Source organism: Giraffa tippelskirchi, chromosome 12 (genome assembly GCF_054371585.1).
Source record: "Giraffa tippelskirchi isolate mGirTip1 chromosome 12, T2T-mGirTip1v1.2.pri, whole genome shotgun sequence".
Taxonomy (NCBI): domain Eukaryota; kingdom Metazoa; phylum Chordata; class Mammalia; order Artiodactyla; family Giraffidae; genus Giraffa; species Giraffa tippelskirchi.
In genome coordinates, this window is record NC_137286.1 from 14,039,061 (window position 1) to 14,064,811 (window position 25,751).

The 25,751-nt window shown below is 38.8% G+C and overlaps 1 protein-coding gene across 17 annotated transcripts in view; it reads right to left on the reverse strand.

Moving 5' to 3' along the window:
* The window catches only part of WDR76 (WD repeat domain 76), a 53,148-nt gene that overhangs the window by 26,257 nt on the left and 1,140 nt on the right, over window positions 1-25,751 (reverse strand). For 4 of the 17 annotated variants that reach the window (XM_081548291.1, XM_081548292.1, XM_081548290.1 and 1 more), the window contains exons 2-7: window positions 25,358-25,459; window positions 25,049-25,143; window positions 23,824-24,234; window positions 13,989-14,081; window positions 12,895-12,950; window positions 851-977 (exon numbers count right to left, since the gene is read on the reverse strand). In XM_081548291.1, coding sequence (XP_081404417.1) covers window positions 851-977; window positions 12,895-12,950; window positions 13,989-14,081; window positions 23,824-24,234; window positions 25,049-25,105 — 744 coding nt within the window. In that variant the 5' untranslated portion in view covers window positions 25,106-25,143; window positions 25,358-25,459. Of the gene's footprint in view, window positions 1-850; window positions 978-12,894; window positions 12,951-13,988; window positions 14,082-23,823; window positions 24,235-25,017; window positions 25,144-25,357; window positions 25,460-25,751 lie in introns of all 17 variants that reach the window. The other 13 variants (XM_081548297.1, XM_081548298.1, XM_081548296.1 and 10 more) reach the window with 5 other exon arrangements.

The following is a 25,751-nucleotide window of genomic DNA, read 5'->3' on the forward strand; positions in this document are numbered from 1 at the left end:
AATCATTTTAACATGTGACAACAAACAGTGTGTTTTACTGAATGAGAAAAGAATAGACCAGAAAATACATAAGTACATCATATGTAGTAAGGGTTAAGTATCATTTCACAAAAGGTTTATTTCAGTTTTGTGTGTGTGTGTGTGTGTGTGTGTGTGTGTGTGTGTGTGCGCGTGCGTGCGCCCGTGCGCACACGTGAAGTGGATTCAATGTAAATGTATTTCATATCATGGATGCAGAGGCTTCAAAAAACGAGCTACTCTATCCTTAGCAACTTAATTTCCAATTAGCTCTCAAAGCACCTGGCTAATGAGTACTATCTTCCAAGTTATAATTAAGCACTTAGATAAAAAGTATTAAAAACAGTAGGTGCTCCTAAATAAAAAATAATCTTACTCAGACAATAAATTTAGTAAATAATACTCTTTCCACTCACTGACAGCATAAACTACAGTACAGGACCCCCATCATTATTATCACATATTATTATTAATACTACCATTTATTGCTCACTTACTAAGTAATATAATATATTCAGTATAATGTAAGGACCTTTATCCCTCATAACAACCCTTGTGAGAGGTTTCTGTTATTGTTGCTAATTTAAAAATAGGGAAACTGGGGCTCAGAATGGCTAAGCAATTTACCCACAACCCGACATAGGTAAGTCTGCAGAAATATATAATCCAGTCTTTCATGAGTTTGAAATCTTACTCATTAAACCATATAACAGTCAGGTATTAATGAAGTACAAATTAAACATACTTTACTGACTTTTTACTCTACTTTCAAACACTTCAAACTCTTCAGTACTTTATTGAGTTAATATACTGTATTTACACTCTTTCTTACATTTTCATCTACTTCTAATACTGTCTGGGTTGGGGCTGCTGGCAACGGGACTCCTGAAGGATCAACTTTTAGTAATCGCATTGACCGTCTACATCCAGTTCCATTTTCTTTTTTCTTGGGCTTCTTCCTAAGGAGTGGAGGGAAAATCATGTTATACTCATAAAAGAGTTATATGTATTTATTACTACCAAGGAGATAACTTCTAGTAATGTATCTCACACATATACTCAAACACTGCAAAGACATATATAATACCTACACTAATTTTAATTAAAAGTTTGGAAACACGATAACTGTTCACTATGGGGAGGTAAGGGGTATTAAATCAAGACATACATATCTAGTCAACTATTAAGCAGCCATAAAAAAGAATGAAACAGATCTCTATGTGCGACGACATGAACTCTAAGATATAAGAAGCAAAAGAGAAGGTACAATATATGTTGAATATGGTTACATTTGCTTTTTTACAAAATATATACATGTACATTTGTAACTGGTGAGATTACCAATGGAATAATATCCATGAAAATATTAACAGTGGGTTACTTTACGAAAAAGGGTAGAGAAATAAGGTTTAAACTTAAAAAAAAAAAAAAAACTTAACTATTTCATTGCATTTGCTTCCATATAGTTTACCTTGTAAAATCATAGAGATACCCTACTTTTTATTTATTATTTTTTCATTTAAAAAAGTAGTTCAGAGGCTTCCATGGTGACTCAGTGGTGGGGAATACACATGCCAACGCAGGGACAGAGGTTCAATCCCTGGTTTGGGAAGATTCCACCTGCTATGGGACAACTAAGCCTGTGTCCTGCAACTATTAAAGCTCGCAGCCTAGAGCCTGCTAATTGCAATTACTGAACTCATGAACCAAGACTACTGAACCCACGCACTCCAAAATACATGCTCTGCAACAAGAGAAAAAACAAAACAAAACCTGTGCACAACAAAGACCCAGCACAGCCAATAAATGAATAATAAATAAAATTGTAAAACTTAGATAAGATGTTCTAATCATGAAATAAAAACAATGTGCTTTTGGACTTCCCTGGTGGTACAATGGATAAGAATCTGCCTGCCAGTGCATGGATTTGATCCCTGATCCAGAAGATTCCACACCATGGAGTAACTAAGCCCGTGTGCTGCAACTACTGAGCCAGAGTGCTCTAAGGGACACAAGCCACAACTAGTAAGCCCACACAAGGCAATAACTCTGCACTTACTGCAACTACAAGCCCACTCACCTAGAGCCCATGATCTGGAACAATTTAAGCCACCACAATGAGAAGAAACCCATGCACTGCAACCAATAGTACCCCCTATCTGCTACAAGTAGAGAAAAAAAAAAATCTGCCCACAGCAACAAAGACCCAGCACAGCCAATAAATAAATAAATAATAAATAAAATTAAAATTAAAAACCTCAGAGAGAGAAGATGCAGCAATCATGAAATAAAAACAATGTGCTTTTGGACTTCCCTAGAGGTACAGTGGACAAGAATTCTTCCTGCCAACACAGGCTATACGGGTTGGATCCCTGCTCAAGGGAGATTTCATGCTGCTGAGAAACTAAGCCTGTGTGCCACAACTACTGCAGCCTGCTTGCCAAAAGTCCAGGCTCCACAACCAGAGAAGCCACCACAAAAAGCACACACACCACAGTGAAGAACAGACCCTACCCACAGCAACTAGAGAAAAGCCTGCGCAGCAACAAAGACCCAGCACAGCCAAAAGTAAATAAACTAAATAAAATTATGAAAAAATAATTATAACCAGCCTAAATTAATTTTAAAAAAAACAGTTCAGAACTACCCTGGTGATACACTGGTTAAGAATCTATCTGCCAAAAAAGGGGACACGGGTTCCATCCCTGGTCTGGGAATATTCAACATGCCATGGAACAACTAAGCCCATGTGCTGTAACTACTGAGCCAGCATGACCAAGAGCCCAAATTCTGCAACAACAGAAGCCAATACAGTGATAAGATCATGCACCACAACTAGAGAGCTAGAGAGTAGCCCTCGCTCTCAGAAACTAGACCAAAAAAAGCCTGGGCACAGCAACAAACATGCAGCACAGTCAATAAATAAATAATAAAAAAATAAAAAGTTTCACAGACAACATGCTGCAATCATGAAATAAAAACAGTGTGCTTTTGGACGTCCCTGGTGGTTCAGCGGATAAGAATGTTCCTCCCAATGCAGGGAACATGGGTTCAATCCCTGCTCCAGGAAGACTCCACACCACAGAGCAAGTAAGCCTGTGAGCCACAACTACTGAGCCCCCTTGCCGCAACTACTGAAGCCCACTTACCTAGAGCCCACACACCAAAACTACTTAGGGTTCCAAATTCCAATTCCAGGGCTAAGACTCCACACTCCCAATATATGAGGCAGAGGTTCAATCCCTGGTCAGGGAATGAGAACCCACATACCACAACTAAAAGATCCCACATGGCACAACTAGGACCCAGTGCAGCCAAATAAATAATAAAAATAAAATAAGTATTTTTTAAAACCAACAAACTCTAGGGAAAACTAGACAGCTACAGATAAAATTATGAAATTAGAACATTTTGTCATACCATATACAAACATAGACTCAAAATGGACCAAAGACTTTAATGTAAGACCTGAAACCATAAAACTCCTAGAAGAAAACATAGGTAGTACACTCTTTGACAGTGGTCTTAGAAATATCTTTTAGATACGTCTCCTTAGGCAAGGGCAATAAAAGCAAAAAATAAAATGAGACCTAATGAAACTTAAAAGCTTTTGCACAGCAAAGGAAACCAACAAAATGAAAATGCAACCAACTGAAGGAAAGAAGATTTTTGAAAATGCTATGTCCAATAAAGGGTTAATTGTGGGGCCTTCCCTGGCAGTCCAGTAGTTGGTTAAGACTCCAAGCTTCCATTGCAGGGGACACAGGTTCAATCCCTTGGGGAACTAAGATCCTGCATGCCATGGGCACAGTCAAATAAAAGGGTTAATATCCCAATTATATGAACAGCTTACACAATTTAATATAAAAAAAAAATCTGATTAAACAATGGGCAGAGGATCTGAACAGGCATTTTTCCAAGGAAGAAATACAGATGGTCAACAAGCATAAATTAAAAGATTACAACTACCGTATGATCCAGCAATTCCACTCCTAGGTACTTACGCAAAGAAAACAAAAACACTAACTCGAAAAGATACATGCACCCCCAACATTCATAGCAGCATTTTTTATAACAGCCCAGTTATGAAAGCAACTTAAAAGTCCATCAACAGATGAATGGATACACACAGACACACACACACAGAGGAATACTACTTAGCCATAAAAAAGAACAATGTTTTGCCATTTGCAACAACATGACTGAATCTGGAGGGCAGTATGCTTGATGAAATCAGACAGAAAAAGACAAATACTATATGTTATCACTTACATGTGGAATCTAAAACATAAAATGAATAAATATAACAAAACAGAAACACACTGACAGATACAGAGAACAAATTAGTAGTTACTGGTGAGGAGAAGGAAGAGAGGAGGGGGAATATAAGGGTAAGGGAGTAAGAGGTACCAACTACTTTGTAAAAAAATAAGCTATAAGCATATATTTATAGCACAGAAAATATAGCCAATATTTTATAATAACTATAAATGGAGTATAATCTATAAGAATTTTAAATGACTATGTTGTACACCCGAAATTAATACTGTAAATCAACTATACCTCTATTTTTTAATTAAAAATAAAAATAAATTTTAAAAAAGATATGCAACAGAATAAAAAAAAAAAACTGTACAGTGGTCCACACAAAAACCTACACATATATGTTTATAGGAGCTTTGCTCACAACTTGCCAAACTGGGAAGCAACCAAGATATCCTTTGATAGACCAATGGACAAATAAACTGGGGGATTTCCAGACAACAGAAAATTCAGTTCAGTCATTCAGTCAGTGTCCGACTCTTTGCGACCCCATGGACTGCAGCACGCCAGGCTTCCCTGTCCATCACCAACTCCCCAACTATCTCATCCTCTGTTGTCCCCTTCTCCTCCTGCCTTCAATCTTTCCCAGAATCAGGGTCTTTTCCAGCGAGTCAGTTCTTCGCAACAAGTGGCCAAAGTATTGGAGTTTCAGCTTCAGCATCAGTCCTTCCAATGAATATCCAGGGTTGATTTCCTTTAGGATTGACTGGTTTAATCTCCTTGCCATCTAAGGGACTCTCAAGAGTCTTCTCCAATATCACATTTCAAAAGCATCAATTCTTCGGCACTCAGCTTTCTTTTATAGTTCAACTCTCACATGCATACATGACATACATGACTGGAAAAACCATAGCTTTGACTAGATGGACCTTTGCCAGCAAAGTAATGGCTCTGCTTTTTGATATGCTATTTAGGTTGGTCATAGCTTTTCTTCCAAGGAGTAAGCATCTTTTAATTTCATAGCTGCAGTCACCATCTGCAGTGATTTTGGAGCCCCCAACAATAAAGTCTCTCACTGTTTCCCCATCTGCCATGAAGTGATGGGACTGGATGCCATGATCTTCATTTTTTGAATGTTGAATTTTAGGCCAGCTTTTTCACTCTTCTCTTTCACTTTCATCAAGACGCTCTTTAGTTCTTCTTCACTTTCTGCCCTAAGGGTGGTATCATCTGCGTATGCGAGGTTATTGATATTTCTCCTGGCAATCTTGATTCCAGCTTGTGCTTCATCCAGCCCAGCATTTTGCATGATGTACTCTGCATATAAGTTAAATAAGCAGAGTGACAATATACAGCCTTTACATACTCCTTTTCCTATTTGGAACCAGTCTGTTGTTCCATGTACAGTTCTAACTGTTGCTTCCTGACCTGCATACTGATTTCTCAGGAGGCAGGTAAGGTGGTCTGGTATTCCAATCTCTTGAAGAATTTTCCAGTTTGTTGTGATCCATACAAGACTTTGGCTAATCAATAAAGCAGAAGCAGATGTTTTTCTGGTATTCTTTTGCTTTTTCGATGATCCAACGGATGTTGGCAATTTGATCTGGTTCCTCTGCCTTTTCTAAATCCAGCTTGAACATCTGGAAGGTCACGGTTCACTACTGTTGAAGCCTGGCTTGGAGAACTTTGAGTGCTGCTTTGCTAGCGTGTGAGAAGAGTGCAACTGTGCAGTAGTTTGAGCATTCTTTGGCATTGCCTTTCTTGGGATTGGAATGAAAACTGACCTTTTCCAGTCCGGGGGCCACTGCTGAGTTTCCCAAATTTGCTGGCATACTGAGTGCAGCACTTTCACAGTATCATCTTTTAGGATTTGAAACAGCTCAACTGGAATTTCATCTATATGGAACTATCATATACATTAACAAAAAAATCCTAGGAGAACCAACTACAATTGCAGCCTGGCTTCCCATTCATCCCCATCATTATTATGATCAGTCAACAGGAACTGAGCTCATACTGGGAATTTTAATATGATCTTGAGTAAATAAGATCCAGAGGTAACGCTTTTTTTTCCCCTAGCGAGAGAGGTTCAAGATTTAATGACGTATATGACCTATTTATATGTACTTAAACTGTACTGCTGGGCTTCCTTGGTGGCTCAGACCTGCAATGAGGGAGACCTGGGTTCAGTCCCTGGGTTGGGAAGATCCCCTGGAGGGCATGGCAACCAAGGCCAGTATTCTTGCCTGGAGAATCCTCATGGACAGAGGAGCCTGGCATGTTACAGTCCATGGTGTCACAAAGAATCAGACACAACTGAGAGACTGAGCACAGCACAGCAAACTGTACTGCTATGAAATCTAACATGAAGTCCAAAAATTGGACTGATTTCTTGCCCAAGGCCTTAAAAGGACTGTAACCAGCTCCTTTTAACTTAAATGTTACCACTTTAGGACTTCCCTGGTGGCACAGCAGATAAGAAACTGCCTACCTACACAGGGTACACTTGTTCAATCCCTGGTCCAGGAAGATTCCACACGCCATGGAGCAACTAAGCCGGTGCACTGAAACTACTAAAGCCCGAGTGCCCTAGAGCCAGCAAGCCATAATTACTGAGCCCACATGCTGCCACTACTGAAGCCCGTGTGCCTAGAGCCTGTGCTCCACAACAAGAGAAGCTACTGCAATGAGAAGCCCATGCACCACAACTAGAGAGTAGCCCCCAATCTCTGCAACTAAAGAAAGACCATATGCAGCAAAGAAGATCCAGTGCAGTCAAAAATACATAATTTAAAAAATAAATGTTATCACTTTAGCTTAACAATGAATTATTGATATAAAACAAAACCAAGTATACTTGTTATATACTTAGTTAAATACTGGTTGAATTTCCCAAAGATTCCTGCAGAAGTCTTTGGTAGATTTAACATTCATTATTAACTTTCATGCAAGTGAAAGTGTTAATTGCTCAGTCATGACCAACTCTGTGAACCCATGGACAGGCTCCTCTGTCCCTGGGACTCTCCAGGCAAGAATACTTGAGTGGGTTGCCATTTCCTTCTCCAGGGGATCTTCCTATCCCAGGGATTGAACCCAGGTCTCCTGTATTTCAGGAAGATTCTTTATCATCTGAGCCATCAGGGAATCCCTATGAATTTTCATAATATTAAAATATTATAGGTAATGTGCCAACTTCAGAGTCCTCTAAATCTTTAGTCAGGAAGATAATGATAGCATCATAAACAGAACTAAAACCTGATATCACATATTACTAAAACTGACATTTATTTCCAAAAGGATTTGACCTATGCTAACTGAACTCTGAAAAAAGTGAGAAGACTGGCAGTTGGAGAAAAGTAGGTCTGTCACATTACTTAGTCAATGGCAGTTCCAATGTAATTTAGCCTCAATCTTTTTGCTGAAATGATCTAAATAACAAAAGATTCATAATAAAAATATATGGAAAAAAAATAAATGAGCTATTAAGCCATGAAAAAACATGGGGGAAGTTTAAATGCATAGTATTAAGAAATGGCAGCTCACTCCAGTACTCTTGCCTGGAAAATCCCATGGACGGAGGAGCCTGGTGGGCTGCAGTCCATGGGGTCGCTCAGAGTCGGACACGACTGAGCGATTTCACTTTCACTTTTCACTTTCATGCATTGGAGAAGGAAATGGCAACCCACTACAGTGTTTTTGCCTGGAGAATCCCAGGAACGGGGGAGCCTGGTGGGCTGCCGTCTACGGGGTCACACAGAGTCGGACACGACTGAAGCAACTTAGCAGCAGCAGCAAGAAAGACGCCAATCCGAATAAGGCTACATACTGTATGATTCTAAATACATGACAGCACCAGTCAGCGGCCATCACCAAAAACCCACAAACAATAAATGCTGCAGCAGGTGTGGAGAAAGGGAACCAACCGTCTTAGACTGTTGGTGGGAATGTAAATTGATACAGCCACTATAGAGAACAGTACGGAGGTTCCTTAAAAAACTAAAAGTAGGGATTTCCCTGGTGGTCTATGTGCTCCCCATGCAGCGGGCCCACATTCAATCCTGGTCACAGAACTAGATCCCATATGCTGCAACTAAAGATCCCACCTCCTGCAACTAAGACCAGGCACAGCCAAAATAAATCAAAAAAATTTTTTTTAAAAACCCTCAACAACAACAAAGAAAATTTCATTTATAAATAGGCCAAAGACTTTAACAAACATATCACCAAAAAAGATACACGGATGGGAAACAGGCATATGAAAAGATGCCTCACATTATATCTCATCAGAGAAATGCAAATTGAAACAATGAGATACCACTACAGCCATATTAGAATGGCCAGAATCCAGACTTCTGACGACTCCACATGCTGGCAAAGATGTGTATCAACAGGATCTCTCATTAATTGCTGGTGCAAATGTAAAATGACACAGTCACTTTGGAAGATAGTTTGGTGGTTTCTTACAAAATTAAGCAAACTCTTACCATACAATCCAGCAACCATGCTTCTTGGTATTTACTCAAAGGAGCTGAAAACTCCACACAGAAACACACACTCAGTTGTTTCCAGCAGCTTTGTTCACAACTGCCAAAACTTGGAAACAACCAATAAATAAAGTGTGGTGCATGCAGACAACAGACTATTATTCAGCACTAAAAAGAAATGAGCTATCAGGCCATGAAAAGACACGGAGAAAACATAAATGCAATGAAGCCAACCTGAAAAGGCTACATACTATATCATTCCAACTATGTGACATTCTAGAAAAGGCAAAACTATGGAAACAGTAAAAACATCAGTGGTTGTTGGAGGGTAGTTGTGGGGAGGGATGAAAAGGCAGAGCACAGAGGATTTTCAGGGAAGTGAAAATACTGTGTATACTATCTTAATGATGGATACATGTCATTGCACACTTGTAAAAATCAACAGAAAATACAACACCAACAACAAATCCTAAGATAAACTATGGACTTTAGGTGATTATGATGTGTCAGTGTAGGTTCAGCCTTGGTAACCTACAAATGTAGCATTCTAATATGTGATGTTTATACTAGGGAAAGCTTTGAATGGGCAGGGGTAGAGAATATATGGGAAATCTCTGTATCTTCCTCTCTTATTTTGCTGTGAACCTAAAATTGTTCTTTAAAAAATTAAGTCTTAAAAAAAGTAGTTGGGGAAAGAGAAGCCTCTGAAATTACTTCCAAAAATTCACATGCATAAGTCTCAACCACAGTCCACGTTAGTTTAGAAGAATGAGTGATAACTATTATTTATTTACTATTATTTATTTAAAGTATACTGTGTGGTAGAAACTATACTAAGCATTTAATACCTCATTTAACCTTCAAAAAAAAATCCTCAGCATATGGAAAAATTTGGGTTCTAATATATAATCCTCCTAGAGAATCCTCCTCAGAAACTCTTCACACATAAACACCAACAGACTTAAGACTGATCAGAGCAGCAGTCTTTATAATAAGAAATACGGAGACAATTCAACTGTCCATATTCAAGTCAACAGTGCATTCATAGAGCAGAAAAAAACAGGATGAAGTAAAGCTGCACACAACAACATGAACGAATTTTAAAACATATAAAGATATAAAAGTGAGCAAAAGAAAATCCAGAATATAAAAATGGCATATTATATGTTAATATAAAAAACAGGTAAAAATAAGTAAAACACTGTATTAACATACATTCATTGGTGGTAAAACTATAAATAAATACAAGGAGTGATTATCACAAAATTCAGCATAATGACTGTTACCTCGAGGAGGGCCTTAAAAGGTACTATAAATTTCTATTGACCTGGATGGCAGGTATTATGGATGGATGCTTGAATTACTATTATTTTTTCAATTACATAAATATTCATATGTGCTTCTTTGTATGTATATTTAGTAATTTTTGCAACAGTTAGAACTGGACATGGAACAACAGACTGGTTCCAAATAGGAAAAGGAGTACGTCAAGGCTGTATATTGTCACCCTGCTTATTTAACTTAGATGCAGAGTACATCATGAGAAACGCTGGGCTGCAAGAAACACAAGCTGGAATCAAGATTGCCAGGAGCAATATCAATAACCTCAGATATGCAGATGACACCACCCTTATGGCAGAAAGTGAAGAAGAACTAAAGAGCCTCTTGATGAAAGTGAAAGAGGAGAGTGAAAAAGTTGGCTTAAAGCTCAACGTTCAGAAAACTAAGATCATGGCATCTGGTCCCATCACTTCATGGCAAATAGATGGGGAAACAGTGGAAACAGTGTCAGACTTTATTTTTGGGGGCTCCAAAATCACTGCTGATGGTGATTGCAGCCATGAAATTAAAAGATGCTTACTCCTTGGAAGGAAGGTTATGACTAACCTAGATAGCATCTTTAAAAGCAGAGACATTACTTTGCCAACAAAGGTCCGTCTAGTCAAGGCTATGGTTTTTCCAGTGGTCATCTATGGACGTGAGAGTTGGATGGTGAAGAAAGCTGAGCGCTGCAGAATTGATGCTTTTGAACCGTGGTGTTGGAGAAGACTCTTGAGAGTCTCTTGGACTGCAAGGAGATCCAACCAGTCCATCCTAAAGGAGATCAATCCTGGGTGTTCATTGGAAGGACTGATGTTCAAGCTGAAACTCCAATACTTTGGCCACCTCATGCGAAGAGTTGACTCATTGGAAAAGACCCTAATGCTGGGAAGGATTGGGGGCAGGAGGAGAAGGGGACGACAGAGGATAAGATGGTTGGATGGCATCACCAACTCGATGGACATGGGTTTGGGTAAACTCCGGGAGTTGGTGATGGACAGGGAGGCCTGGAGTGCTGTGATTCATGGGGTCGCAAAGAGTTGGACACAACTGAGCAACTGAACTGAACTGAAAAACTACTCTAGATTGGCGTAACGTCAACTTTACAGATAAGGAAAAAAAGATTATATAAATTGTCCAAAGTTAATACCACAGGTATAAGTTGCTGAATTGAAACTTGCAATTAAGTTTGCCAAATTTCAAAAGTTATGCTCTCTCCTCTATATAACTTCTGCTCTAGCTGCTGGATACTAATCTTTAAACAACTATTAAGTCCTGGAACTTTGTGACTTAGGTGATTTAGGAAAAAAGAAATCACTAATCTTTACTAATAAAATAATATACAAAGGGAAGTAAGATCCCACATGCCACACTGAGCAGCCAAAAATATATATATGTATGCAAATATAAAGCTAATGATCAACTGACAACAGGACAGGTGCTATTATCTTCCAGTGTTAAACACTGTTTGTTCCTCTTGTAACAATTTTTCACACTTGCAAATACCTGGTCATAATTAAAGGTTTAGCTATTCTCAAGCTGGTTGACCTATACCAGAATCAAATCAATTAAATGATGTTACATTAGCATCTAGTACTAAAACAATGATCTAATGATGCCAAGATTTTCAGTTTCTTCATTTAAACATAAGCATTGTTAAAATGCAGAGAAGAGAACCTAAGGCATCCTGGAGGTCAAATCCTGAAGATTCCACTTAAAACCTGATTTTTTTTTTTTTTTACTTTTTTTTTTTGACCAAGCCACATGGTATGTGGGCTATAAGTTCCACAATCAGAGATTGAACCAGCACCCCCTGCATTGGAAGTGAGGAGTTCTTAACCACTGGACTGCTGGGGAAGTCTCTAAGAGCTACTTTGACCTTGAGCAAATTACCTCTTTGAGTCTGTTTTATATCTCACAAAATTTTTGCCAGAATTAAATGAGATAATATAGGATAAAAATTTTTAGGTTACTGCATTGTATTTCAGTGAAGGAAATGGCAACCCACTCCAGTATTCTTGCCTGGAGACTCCCATAGACAGCAAAGCCTGTGTCCATAAGGTCACAAAGACTCGGACATGACTGAAGCAACTTAGCATGCATGCATGCATGCACTGTATTTCACAGATGTCCAACAAATGTTCATTTCCTTCCTTTACTCTAGGAATGGGAAAGAAAAAACAAAAAAATAAAGTAGAAGAATCTTTAAAAACAATAGTTTTTTTTAGGGAAAAACAAGAACAATTTAGTGGTAAAAAAGATTTCCCTCAGAGTTCCCTGGTGGTACAGTGGATAAGAATCCACCTGCCAATGCAGGGAACATGGGTTCAATCCCTGGTCCAAGAAGATTCCACATGCCATGGAGTAACCAAAGCCCGTGTGCCACAACTACTGAAGCCTGTGTGCCTAGCACTCCCTCCACAACAAGAGAAGCCACTGCAGTGAAAAACTCATGCACTGCAACTAGAGAATAGCCTGTGCTTTCCATAATTAGAGAAAGCCCACGAAGGAACAAAGACCCAGTACAACCAAAAAAAAAAATAAATATTTTTTAAAAAAGATTTCCCTCCCTTAGCAGCAATAATAAATATAAATAAAATTCAGCTCTCAAGATTTTATTTCCTCTACAGTCCTTTGATGAAGATGGGAACTTTAGAGTTATTAAAAGGTAGTATTCTCTCAGAGATATAAACGATTAAATCAAATTACTGTTTCTATCTGCTACTTATTGTACTATTTTGAACCATTTTTTCAAATTATAAAATCAACAATATATCATGGTATAGGAAATGCAAACTCAATCTTTTACCTTTTGGATTCAAGAGGCTGTCTCTTCTTTATCATTTCACGCAGCCTTGCAGCTGACTGCAAAATACACAAAACATAATACACACAAAAATACTATCTTATAACTACATAGCTTACCTTCTAAAACATTTGAGTATCTGCTACTATATGTACACTAAGCCAAGATCTACACAGGAAGTAAAGAACCTTGAGATATGACAACTGTTCTTGGCAGTAGACATGAGACAAATACACTATCAATAATAAAGACAAGTATATAATACTGTCTAAAGTACTGACATTCTGATTTCCTGGACCAGGCTACTAACAAGTTTACATAAGTAAACATTTATTAAATATACTATTACAAATTTCAAAGTTTAACTTATATTTCAGGCAACCCTTTGTGGATGTTTTCCAGAAAAGTTACAGGTTATACTTCCATAAATCAATAGTAATTTCTGTTAACTAAAATCAAAATCAGAGATATTTTTGTCTCCATTTCTGATGAATTTTCAGCTGTTAGTCCCTTATATTATAAAATTTAGTCCCTTATATTAACTCACCCTCCCTCCCCTCAAGATGCAAATACACACTGAATATTTAGGAATCTGGTATCCCCAGAAACTATTTAATAAAGCCAAGGGTTTAATGTATTTTGGGGGGAAACATCACACACCCTCCTGGACAGCTATTCTCACACACATAGAAGTTTGACTGCAGTGTGAAGACTGTCAATGTAAATTGTACCTTTAGTAATAACGATTAGAAAACATTAGCATACTTATGGCCATTAACCCCTAAAGCTTCCAATACTAACCATATTCTCCTCTATTCTTTTTTTCAATTTTGGCCATGCCTCGAGGCATGTGGGGTCTTAGCTCCCTGACCAGGGATAGAAAGGAGTGAGGGGAAGCTTCCAATTACAGCTTTAATACAACAGTTTAAAGAAAAAAGTCTTGGAATCAATAAAATACAGTAAACTGTATTAAGTGTAAATCTTGCTAATTTTACCCTCCCTCATTTGACACTATGAAACCTGATACTATGAGTATTTTATTGACCTACCAGCAAGAAGAATAGTATCACAGTTTAAATTAGAAACTTCAAACAAACCTCAGACAACTGAAGAGAAGCAAAAAAGTTTGCATTTTCTGATATGTTCTTCAGTCTCTTCCTTTCATATGGTGACAATTCTGAAAAATCATCCTATAAAATCACACCAAAAAGATTCTGTTATTTACATAATCCACAGCAAAAATACCTCACAAAACTAGTTGTTGCATTCTCCACATGTATATGTTCCTTCAAATTGCACCTACTATGGTTATTTTATGTTATCTTACCAAACAGCACATAAACTTTGCTGCATTGGAAACTGAGAGAAAGAGTTTGGGTTTGAGATAATCGCAGCATATATGCACGGCTTTCCAATTAAATAACAAGTGATCTGATATCAGAAGTCAAGTAGGATAGCCCAATAGCACATTACTTCCTACTTCCCTTAATTGTATTGTTTCATAAAGTGACCTTTCTATTAAGCAAAACAAGAAAGAAGTCAAAAACAGAAATTTTTAAATTCACTGAGATGATTAAAGAAATTCAATAAAAAAGAGAATCACATGAGCAGAACAGACAGTTTTAAACTAGACAATCTTGGAGGTCCAATACCCAACTAATAGTTACTATGGGGGGGGGGAAGGAGCAGAGAAAATGGAGGAGACAGAAAATCATTAGAGAAATAATACAAGAAAGCTTCTCAAAACTGAAGAAATGCGTTTCCAGATTAAAAGGGCCCAATGTGTATACAACACAATGAATGAAAACAAGGCTCAAGCCCAGGCATATCATCACAAAATTTCTCAATACCTGAAGATGAGTGAAATAAAGAGAAGATTCCAAAAGTTTGCAGAGGGAAAAATAGACCACAAAGAACCAAGAATAATAACTTCACAATATTCAGGAAGCTAGAAGACAAAGGAAGAATGTGTTAAAAATGCTAAGGGAAAATTATTTTCAACTTAAAATTCTAAATCCAATAATGCCAACAATCAAATGTAAAGCACAAAGACTTTTTCAGACATGCAAACTATCTGTCGGGCTGCCCAGGTGGTGCGAGTGGTGAAGAATCCACCTGCCAATGCAGCAGATGCAAGAGACCCAGGTTCAGTCCTTCGGCTGGCAAGATCACCTGGAGAAGGAAAAGGCAACCCACTCCAGTATTCTCACCTGAAAAAAATCCCATGGACAGAGGAGCCTGGCGGGCTACAGTCCGTGGGGTTGCAAAGAGTCAGACATGACTGCGCACTTATCATCAGCAAACTGCTACACATCAGCTTTCAGGAAGTTACTATAAGCTGCGCTTCATCAAAATTAGACAATAAACCAAGAAAGAGAAAGACAGGATCCAGGCTACAGAAGTCCAACACGGGAGAGAGAAAAGAGAAATTTAAAGAAAAACAGCAAAGAGAAGGCCAAGAAAGGGTAAAACAGTCCAGAATGATGGAGGGTCCCAGAAAACACTTCATGAATTATAGACATACATACACACATATATATATAATATATATAAAGTCATTAGAATTCTTTGATTTATACTGAGAAAAATTTTACAACTCAGGTAAAGCTTGGACTATATGTAATACAGAAGGTAAAACATGGGAAGAAGGAGCCAGCACACATGTATAAACTTAATCTTCTATAGTAAGTCAATAGATAATGTGGGGGACAAAAGCTAAAATGGCCTAAAGTATAATTTGTCTGTTGAGCAGCAATCACAAATAGGTATGTAACAGAAAACTGCTGGCTGTTTGATTTGGTTCTGTGTATACATACATGTGTGTAGATATGGAATTGGGGCTTCCCCACTGACTCAGTGGTAAAGAATCCACCTGCAATGCAGAAGAGGCAGGTTCAATTCCTAGGTCAGGAAGATGCTCTGGAGAAGGAAATGGCAACCCACTCCAGTATTCTTGCCTGGGAAATCCCATGGACAGAGGAGCCTGGTGGGCTCCAGTCCATGGGGTCACAAAGAGTTGGATGTGACACCGCGACTAAACAACCACCACATATGGAATTACCTCTGTGTGAAACTAAGATCATGGCACCCAGTCCCATCACTTCATGGCAAACAGATGGTGAAAAAAGTGGAAACAGTGACAGATTTTATCTTCTTGGGCTCTAAAATCACTGTGGACGGTGACTATAACCATAAAATTAAAAGACACTTGCTCCTTGGAAGAAAAGCTATGACAAATCTAGACATCGTATTAAAAAGCAGAGACATCACTTTGCCGACAAAGGTCCATATAGTCAAAGCTATGGTTTTTCCAGTAGTCATGTACAGATGTAAGAGTAGGACCATAAAGAAGGCTGAGAGCTGAAGAATTGATGCTTTCAAATTGTGGTGCTGGAGAAGACTCTTGAGAGTCCTTTGGACTGCAAGATCAATCCAGTCCATCCTAAAGGAAATCAACTCTGAATATTCACTGGAAGGACTGATGCTGAAGCTCCAATACTTTGGCCACCTGATGCGAAGAGCTGACTCCCTGGAAAAGACCCTGACTCTGGGAAAGACTGAAGGCAGGAGGAAAAGCAGGCAGCAGAGAATGAGAATAGCATCACTGACTCAATGGACATGAGTCTAAGCAAACTTCAGAAGACAGTTAAGGACAGAGAATCCTACCATACTGCAGTTCATGGGGTTGCAAAGAGTTGAACATGAACAACTGAACAACAAATATATATACACACACACGGAATTAAGACTTACTATGACTTAAACAGGTATGTACATATATCAATTCGACCAAAAGGAAGATTTTTCTCACATACATAATAGTGGCAGTAAAGGTGAATGGTTATTTTGTCACTGCCTTGAACAACACCTCTCAGAGGAAAACATTACCACCATCCTCATCAGGGACTTCCTAAGAATCTATCTTAAAATGCTGCATTTGGAGATCAAAGGAACAAAATTTAAATAATTCTAATTACCACAGGAAAAAATAAGAAAATTTATTAAGAAAAATAAGACTTTTTTCAAGGTATGCATCATTCAAACTATTTTCACCCATTACCTGCCCCTCCAGAACTTGTAACATCAAAGGCCAAGTAAAGAATATCAAAGTGGGCTCTCCAAGTAAATATATTATAGGAAATAGAAATGTTTTTAATCCCATTAATGTTTTATCTGCAGAGACACTTGAACAGTTACTGCATATATAAAATAAGAGGGTAAATGCTACCTCTAGAAAACAAAAGAAAAATTACTTGAATTAAAAATGTGCTTGATGACAAAAATTTACCAGCTGTATGAACACATATATAATGTTCTCCAAATGACGAAAGTGTAGAGATGGAAAACAAATCAGTGGCTGCCAGGGGTTAAGGCTGGTGGGAAGGAGGGCCGTGGGCTTAACTATAAAGGGGTAGCCTAAAGGAGATCTTTGTAGAGATGGAACAGTTCTGTATCACGATTGTGGTGGTGGTTACATGAATCTACACATGTGATAAAATGATCTAGAACTGGACACACACCTAGTACCAATATGAATTTCCTGGTTTTGATACTGCAATGTAGTTATTTAAGATGTACTCACTGAGGGAAATTTCCTGGTTGCCTAGTGGTTAGGCCTCTGCACAGTCACTGCACTGGTTCAATTCATGGCCAGGGAACTAAGATGCGACAAGCCGTGTGGCACAGCCAAAAAAGTTAATTAATTGATAAAATATAAAATAAGATGTACTCATTGGGGAAGAACTGGGTGAAGGGTAAATGGGACCGCTCTGTATTATTTTTGCAAATTCCTATGAACCTGTTAAGCACTTCGAAATAAAAATTTTAAGAAATACACGTTTCTCAGCTAACATCATACTTAACAGTGAAAGACTGAAAGCTTTTCCCCTAAACTCAGGAACAAGATAAGTATGTCTGCTCTCACCACTTCTATTCAACCCTGTACTAGCCAGGGCAATTAGGCAAAAAAGGAAATAAAAGACATCCAGATTGGAAAGGAAGAAATATAACAATCTTTACTGCCAATGACATGATCTTCTATGTAGAAAATCTTAAAGAATCCACACACAAAAAAATGAGAGCAAACAATTCCAGCAAAGTTGTAAGATACAAGATTAATATATAAAAATAAGTTGTGTTTCTATACATTAGCAACGAACAATCAGAAAATGAAATTAAGAAAAAAATATCATTCATAATAGCATCAAAAAGAATAATATATTTTGGGGACTTCCCAGGTGGTCCAGTGGTTGGGTGTCTGCCTGCCAAAGAGACGTGGGTTCCACCTCTTATCCAGGAAGATCCCACAGGCTGCAGGGCAACTAAACCCTCAAGATACAACAAAGGAAGCCACTGCAATGAGAAGCCCATGCACCACAACTATAGAAAGCCCATACACAGCAACAAAGTCCCAGTCCAGCCACAGATATATATAAAATTTTTTAAAAAATAATATACTTTGACACAACAAATTTAACCAAAGAAGTGAAAGACTTGTGCACAGAAAATTGTAAAACATTGAAGGAAATTAAAGAAAATCTAAATAAGTGGAAAGATAGCTCATGTTCATAGACTGAAATACTTAATACTGTTAAAATGGCAATATTCCCCAAACTGATCTATAGATTCAGTACAATCTTTGTCAAAATTTTAAACGTCATTTTTACAGATATGGATAAGCTGATCCTAAAATTCATATGGAAATGAAAGGAACCCATAACAGCCAAACAATCTTGAAAAAGAATCAAGTTACAAGACTCACACTTTCTGATTTCAAAACTTAGTACAAAGCTACAGTACTTTGGCCACCTGATGCGAAGAGTGGACTCATTGGAAAAGACCCTGATGCTGGGAAAAATTGAAGGCAAAAGGAGAAGTGGGTGACAGATGATGAAAAGTTGGATGGCATCACTGACTCAATGGACATGAGTCTGAGCAAACTCAGGGAGAAAGTGTTGGACAGAGAAGCCTGGCATGCTGCAGTTCATGGGGTCGCAGAGAGTCGGACACGACTGAGCAACTAAAGAACAACATTAACAGTATTTAAAGAGTGTAGTACTGGCATTCGGATAGGCAGATAGATCAACTGAATAAATCTGAGTCTAGAAATAAATCTATACACCTATGGTGAATTTATTTTCATTAAGGAAGTCCAGACCATTCAATGGGAAAGAAGAGTTTTGACAACAGATTGCTCTAGGACAAATGTACCTCCACATGCAAAAATATGAATTTGGATCCCTATCTCATGTCATATATAAAAATTAACTCAAAATGGATCAATGACCTAAATTTAAAAGTCAAAACTACAAAACTCTCAGAAGAAAATATACGTGTAAATCTCCATAAACCTAGATTTGGCAAATGATTTCTTAACTATGACATCAAAGCATCAGCAACAAAATAAAAAATAAAGTGGACTCAAATTAAAACTACTGATAAAATTTCTAACAATTAAATTTAAGGACTTCCCTGGTGGTCCAGGGGTTGGTAGTATGTCTGCCAGTACAGGGGACATGGGTTCAATCCCTAGTTCAAGAGGATCCTCCATGCCATGGAGCAACCAGATCCATGCAACACAACTACTGAGCCAAGTGTCACAACTACTGAAGCCTGTGTGCCTAGAGCCGATGCCCCACAAGAGAAACCACAATGAGAAGCCCACACACAACAAAGAGTAGTCCCCACGTGCCATAACCAGAGAAAGCCCACGCACAGCAACCAAGACCAAAAACGCATAGAGCAGCCAAAAATAAAAATAAATTGTTTTAAATTTAAATTAAAATTCAAAACAGTTGTACAAAGAACACTGTCCAGAAAGTGAAAACAAAGTCCCAGAATGGGAGAAAATATTTGCAAACAATATATCTAGTAAAGATCCAGTGTCCAGAATATATAAAGAACTCTAACAATTCAACAATAAAAAAAAAAAAAAGGACAACTTAATTCTTTTTTAATTTTTTAGTTGAAGGATAATTGCTTTACAGAATTTCGTGGTTTTCTGTCATACATCAACAATAATCAGCCATAGGTACATACACGTCCCCTCCCTCCTGAACCTTCCTCCCATCTCCCTCCCCACCCCACCCTTCAGCCTGTCACAGAGCCCGTTTGCCTTCCCTGAGTCACACAGCAGATTCCCACTGGCTCTCTATTTTACGTACGGTATTGTAAATTTCCATGTTACTTTCTCCATACATCTCACCTTCTCCCTCCTCCCCTCCCTCCACGTCCATAGGTCTGTTTTCTGTGTCTGTTTCTCCACTGCTGCCCTGAAAATAAATCCACCAGTGCCATCTTGCTAGATTCCATATATAGGCGTCAGTATACAATATTTGTATTTCTCTTTCTGACTTACTTCACTCTATATAATAGGTTCTAGGTTCATCTACCTCTTTAGAACTGACTCAAATGCACACGACTTAAATTTTTTAAGGACTTGAAAAATTATATATATGCAAAAATTTATATATATTAAATATATGCAAAGGACTTAAATAGACATTTCTCCGAAGTACAAAGTACAAGTATGCACATGTAAAGATGTTCAACATCATTAGTCATTAGAAAAATGTAAATCAAAACCACAATGAGATACCACTTCACATACATTAGTAAGGCTGTAACCAAAATAGTTAAGGACATTACGTTAAGTGAAATAACGGTCACAAAAAGACAAACACTTTATGACTCCACTTATATACGGTACCTTATAGTAGTCAAATCCAGAGACAGAAAGTAGAATGGTTAGGGGCTGAAGAGAGGTAGGGGAATGAGGAGTTTTTTAATAGGTATGGGCATGTGTGCTAAGCTGCTTCAGTCGTGTCCGACTCTTTGCAACATTATGGACTGTAGCCCACCAGGCTCCTCTGTCCCTGGGGATTCCCCAGGCAAGCATACTAGAGTGGGTTGCCATGGTATTTTCCAGGGGATCTTCCCAACCCAGGGATCAAACCTGCATTTCTTATGTCTCCTGCACTGGCAGGCAGGTTCTTTACCACTAGTTTCACCTGGGAAGCCCTTATGAGTATCGAGTTTCAGTTCGGCAAGATGAAAAGAGTTCTGGTTTTACAACTATGTACATTTACATACCACTACTGAACTGTACAGTTAAAAATGGCAAAGAGGTAAATTTTACATTGTGTATTTTACTTCAGTTAAAAATTTTAAATGTTAAAAAAGACATAAGTATTGTTGAGGGTATACGGAGATTGGTTTTTTTTTTTTATACATTGCTATTGGTTATGTAAAAATGGGGCAGACACTTTGGAAAACAATTTGACAATGCCTCAAAAAGCTAAACACAGTTAACCCTATTTCGCTCCAATGTATGTGTGTGTGTGTGTGTGTACCCAAGAGAATGGAAAACATCACATAAAATCTCACAAGTAAATGCTCATGGCAGCATTATTCTTAACAGCAAAATAAGTGAAAACAACCCAAATGTCCATCAACTGATGAATGCATAAACAAAATGTGGTATATCCATACAATGGAATATTATTCAGCCATGAAAAGGAATGAAGCCCCAATACATGCTACATGAATGAACCCTGAAAACATGCTAAATGAAAGAAGCCAGACCAAAAAAGCCATATATTGTATAATTCCATTTATATGAAATGTCCAGAATAGGCAAATACATAGAGACAGAAAGTAGAAAGTGGTTTTCCAAGGCTGAGAGAGGGAGGGGTAAGGGTTTATAGTCACTACTGACAGGTATGCAGTTTCTTTTTGGAGTGATAAAAATTTCTGAAATTGGATAGTGATGATGGCTTCACAGCTTCATGTATATATACAAAAAACACTGAATTATACACTTTAGTATATGTTATGTGAATTCTATCTTAATAAAGAAATAAATATATGCTTGATGACAGAAACCAGATATTTACACAGTCTCAAAGTCTCTTCCTCAAAGTATTCAGAAATTACCAAGGGAAAAATATTAAGTTTACACTGGAAAATCCTGGCAGACACCACTTTAGGTAAATGATGAAGGTCAACATCATCAGTAAAATATCAACATCATGTACACTCTGATATGATACACTGAGGAGGGCACCTTCACTTCTGTGGTATCCTTCCCCAAAATGCAAAATCTTAACCTGATCATGAGAAAATAGCAGATAAACCCAAACTGAGGGCTTCCCAGGTGGTTAAGTGGTAAAGAATCCACCGCCAAAGCAGAAGACTTGGGTTCAATCCCTGGAAAAGGAAATGGCAACCCACCCCAGTAATTCTTGCCTGGGAAATCCCATGGACAGAAAAGGCTGACAGGCTACAGTCCATGGGGTCACAAAGGGTCAGACACAACCTACTGACTTAACAACAACCACAAACTGAGAGACATTATACGTCATTATATGTCTTTGATGTGACAAAAGCCATCCTTCATTTAGAAAGAAATAAGCTTATCAACTAAATACTGTTCCTAAAGCATGGTATCAAAGTTTTACCCCCAAACGATAATTAACAAAAAGGAAGAGAAAAAAAGAATGAAATGTTCTAAAAAAAGATGTGAGATCTTTCAGCTTGTCATAAGAAAATGTATGCTGAGCATTTATGGCTGTTTGACTATCTCCAGTATTCACTATCTCATGTTCTAATTTCTGACCCTATTTGTCACTATTGTTTAGCCGCTAAACCGTGTCTGACTCTTTCAAGACCCCATGGACTGTAGCCCGCCAGGCTTCTCTGTCCAAGGGATTTCCCAGGCAAGAATACTGAAATGGATTGCCATTTCCTTCTCCAGGGGATCTTCCCGACCCAGGTACTGAACCCAAGTGTCCTGCATTAACAGGCAGATTCTCTACCACTGAGCCATATGGAGAAGCCCTATTTATCTTACATCAAAACAAAATCTGCTTTATATTAAGCCTCAAATACTCAGAATCTTAGAGTCTAAGAGGCAAAAGAGACAATCCAGCCCACTGGCTCTCAAAGTGCAGTCCTGGACCAGTCTCTAGGAAGCCATTTTAGACATTCAAATTCAACACTCACTCAAAACTTCTGAATCAGAAACAGGTGGTGAAGCCCTGCAATAGGGTTTTAACAAGCCCCCCAGGTAATTCTAATACAGGCTAAAGTTTGAAAACTACCAATTCCCTCACCATAGAAGTGACTTGCTTAAAGGTACAAGGTTTCTTAAAAGTGGCCATGCCTAAAACCTAGGCTTCCAACCCTAAGTCCAATGCATTTGTGACTTAGCCCACACTGTCCCACCACGGGTCCTAGTTCATTACACCACCACCTCAATTATCCTATCTCCCTTTCCCTACCATCATTTTCTGTTCCAGTTCCATCAACTTCTTACCATGTGGTAGGTCACTTTAAATGAAGTACAACATTCCCAGTAGGCAATAAAAGCCAAAAGAATTATATGCTTAATTCCTTAAACTGATTCGAACTATCATTTCAAACAGAATTAGTGTTTCTCATGTATCTTCTCTACTCCACCGTTTGTCTCCTTTAAGTAATTAAGGGAATTATTCAACACATCAATGCAATCAATTAATGGTGATTTTCCCACCTGAACATCAAGAGCTACTCAAGTACTACATGTCCTTTACAAGTCAACTTCTTCTGGTATGCATAAAATTTACTATGCATAAACATGTAAAGGTAAGCAAGACACCATAAAGTAGGAGTAAGCTCAAAATTAAGTGCAGCAAACTGAAAAAGAAAGAGAAGCAAAGTCAATCCTCTCCTTCACAAATCAAAACTAAGAGCCCCCCCAAAAAAGAAAAATACAAGAGCCAAATAAACTCAAGGAAATTATCTGTCATATATTTAAAAAATAAAATTTCACTTAAATATAAATTAGATGATAAAATAATTTGTTTGAGCTAGAGACCCTTGATAACCGTAGCTTAACAAAACTCCAAGTTTTTAAACATGAAAATTTGAATAAGCTAGTAATTAGATCCTTACCAGGCCTGGTGTGGTGTCTTCATCACTGTCTCCTTCCTGGGTGCTTTCCGTATCAGGACTGAGAACCACTGTATCTGAAGGGCTCTTGGACTGCCACTTGTTGCTTTCATCATGAACATCCAAGGACGATTTTTGCAGAATGGATTCTTCCTTGGAAGATGTGGCTTCCATCTTTGGAGTTAAAATCCTTCTGCAACTTTTCTTTATTTCAGCTTTCTTATATTTCTTACATGTCACTTCATTGTTAGAATTCTTATCTAATAGGGATTTGGGGCGCTTAAGTTGGCCTGTCTTGTAGTTACTGAGTGAAAAGGGGACAAGGTACACCTTAGCTGTTTTTCCTAAAACTGTAGTCTGTACCGGTCTCAGAGATATACCAGCGATGTTTTGGTTTTCCTTATATTCATTCACCTATTCAGGTCAATAAAGGAAAACAGTATTAAAATCCCAGGTCCTGAGTCTTTTCTTACTCTTTACAACCCCATAGACTACAGCCCACCAGGCTCCTCAATCCATGGGTTTCTCCAGCAAGACCACTGGAGTGGGTTGCCATGCCCTCCTCCAGGGTTATTTTCCCAACCCAGGGATTGAACCCACTTCTCTTCTGTCTCCCGCATTCTCAGGCAGGTTCTTTAGCGCTAGCACCTCCTGGGAACTCCCACAGATCTGTGTAAATAAATCTAATTCCTATTTCATAATGATAACATAAATCCCAGCTGACAGCCTGTAAGGAAACTTTTTTTCCCTCCAAAATCTAGATACCTAATTCATTAACCTAAATAGAATTATTATACTGGGCACATTTCTGACCCATGAGTCCACCAGACCAATAATAAAAATGACTACAATTTGTAATTGAGGAAACCGAGTAACTGGAATTGTTCCAAGAGTGGGAAACTGACCAAAACGACTGCAAAAACAAACGCAGACTTCCTGATCCCAGCCTGACACTATTTCTAGGGTTACTGATAGGCATCTTCCTTAGGGCTAAGAGCCCAGTTTCCATAGAGGAAAACCAGGACAGCCATCCCCGCTTATCTTTTGAAGCAACACCGGGGAAAAAACCAAAACCCGTTACACTGAGAGATGCCCCAAAGAGCAGGAAATAGTTTTGCAGCGAGGAGGTACCGGTTGGCAAGTCCTCCCCGGCCTACGCCAGGCATATCCCTCACGAAGAATGAGGCAGCAACACACCCGAGAGGGACAAGCCGTTTCTCACATTCACCTGGAGTCGCTGTCTGGAGCCCCACTTCTGCTCAGCCTCCGCGCGGGACCCAGACATCTTTCCGCAGCGTAGCCGCTGGCGACTTCCCGCCAAGACTGCGGCGAGAGGCGGGGATGAGTGGAGATGGGAGGGGCGAGGAGGAGCCCGCGCCCGGGAGGCTCGGGCGAGGAAGGCGGGTGCCGATCCCAGCCGACCGGAGGGGGGAAGGGGCACGGGGCGTTACATTTTCGCCTAGGTACGCAAACTTGCCAGCCTCACCCCAAACTCAAATTCTTTAGGGAAGCGAAGGGACCGAATCGACATTTTTACCTTGGATCCCGATGGTTTTTGAAGCTGCTGATGCCTGTATCTTACTTTGAAAAACACTTGCGCTTCTCCTAAAGAAAAACCACCTTGCCTAGCAATGTGAGCCTGGAAAAGATTCAGGGGCACTTAGTTGCCAGATGAACTAGAGAAGAAATGAAATCAACCTGCAGGCTTCACCTCGACCCGGCGTTCCTTGGGAGCCCCCCACCACAAAAGTATGCCCTATGGCTACCGTATTCTCTTCTTCCTAGAAGGGAAGTATTTTTTTTTCCCCAACAGATGATAAGCTGGTTTAAACTTCACCCACCAGTTACCTAAGATTCTAGTGATGACCTTACAAAGCCCAAGGATAGGGGGAGAGTCTTAAATAACTTTTGTATCACAAAGCACAATAAAT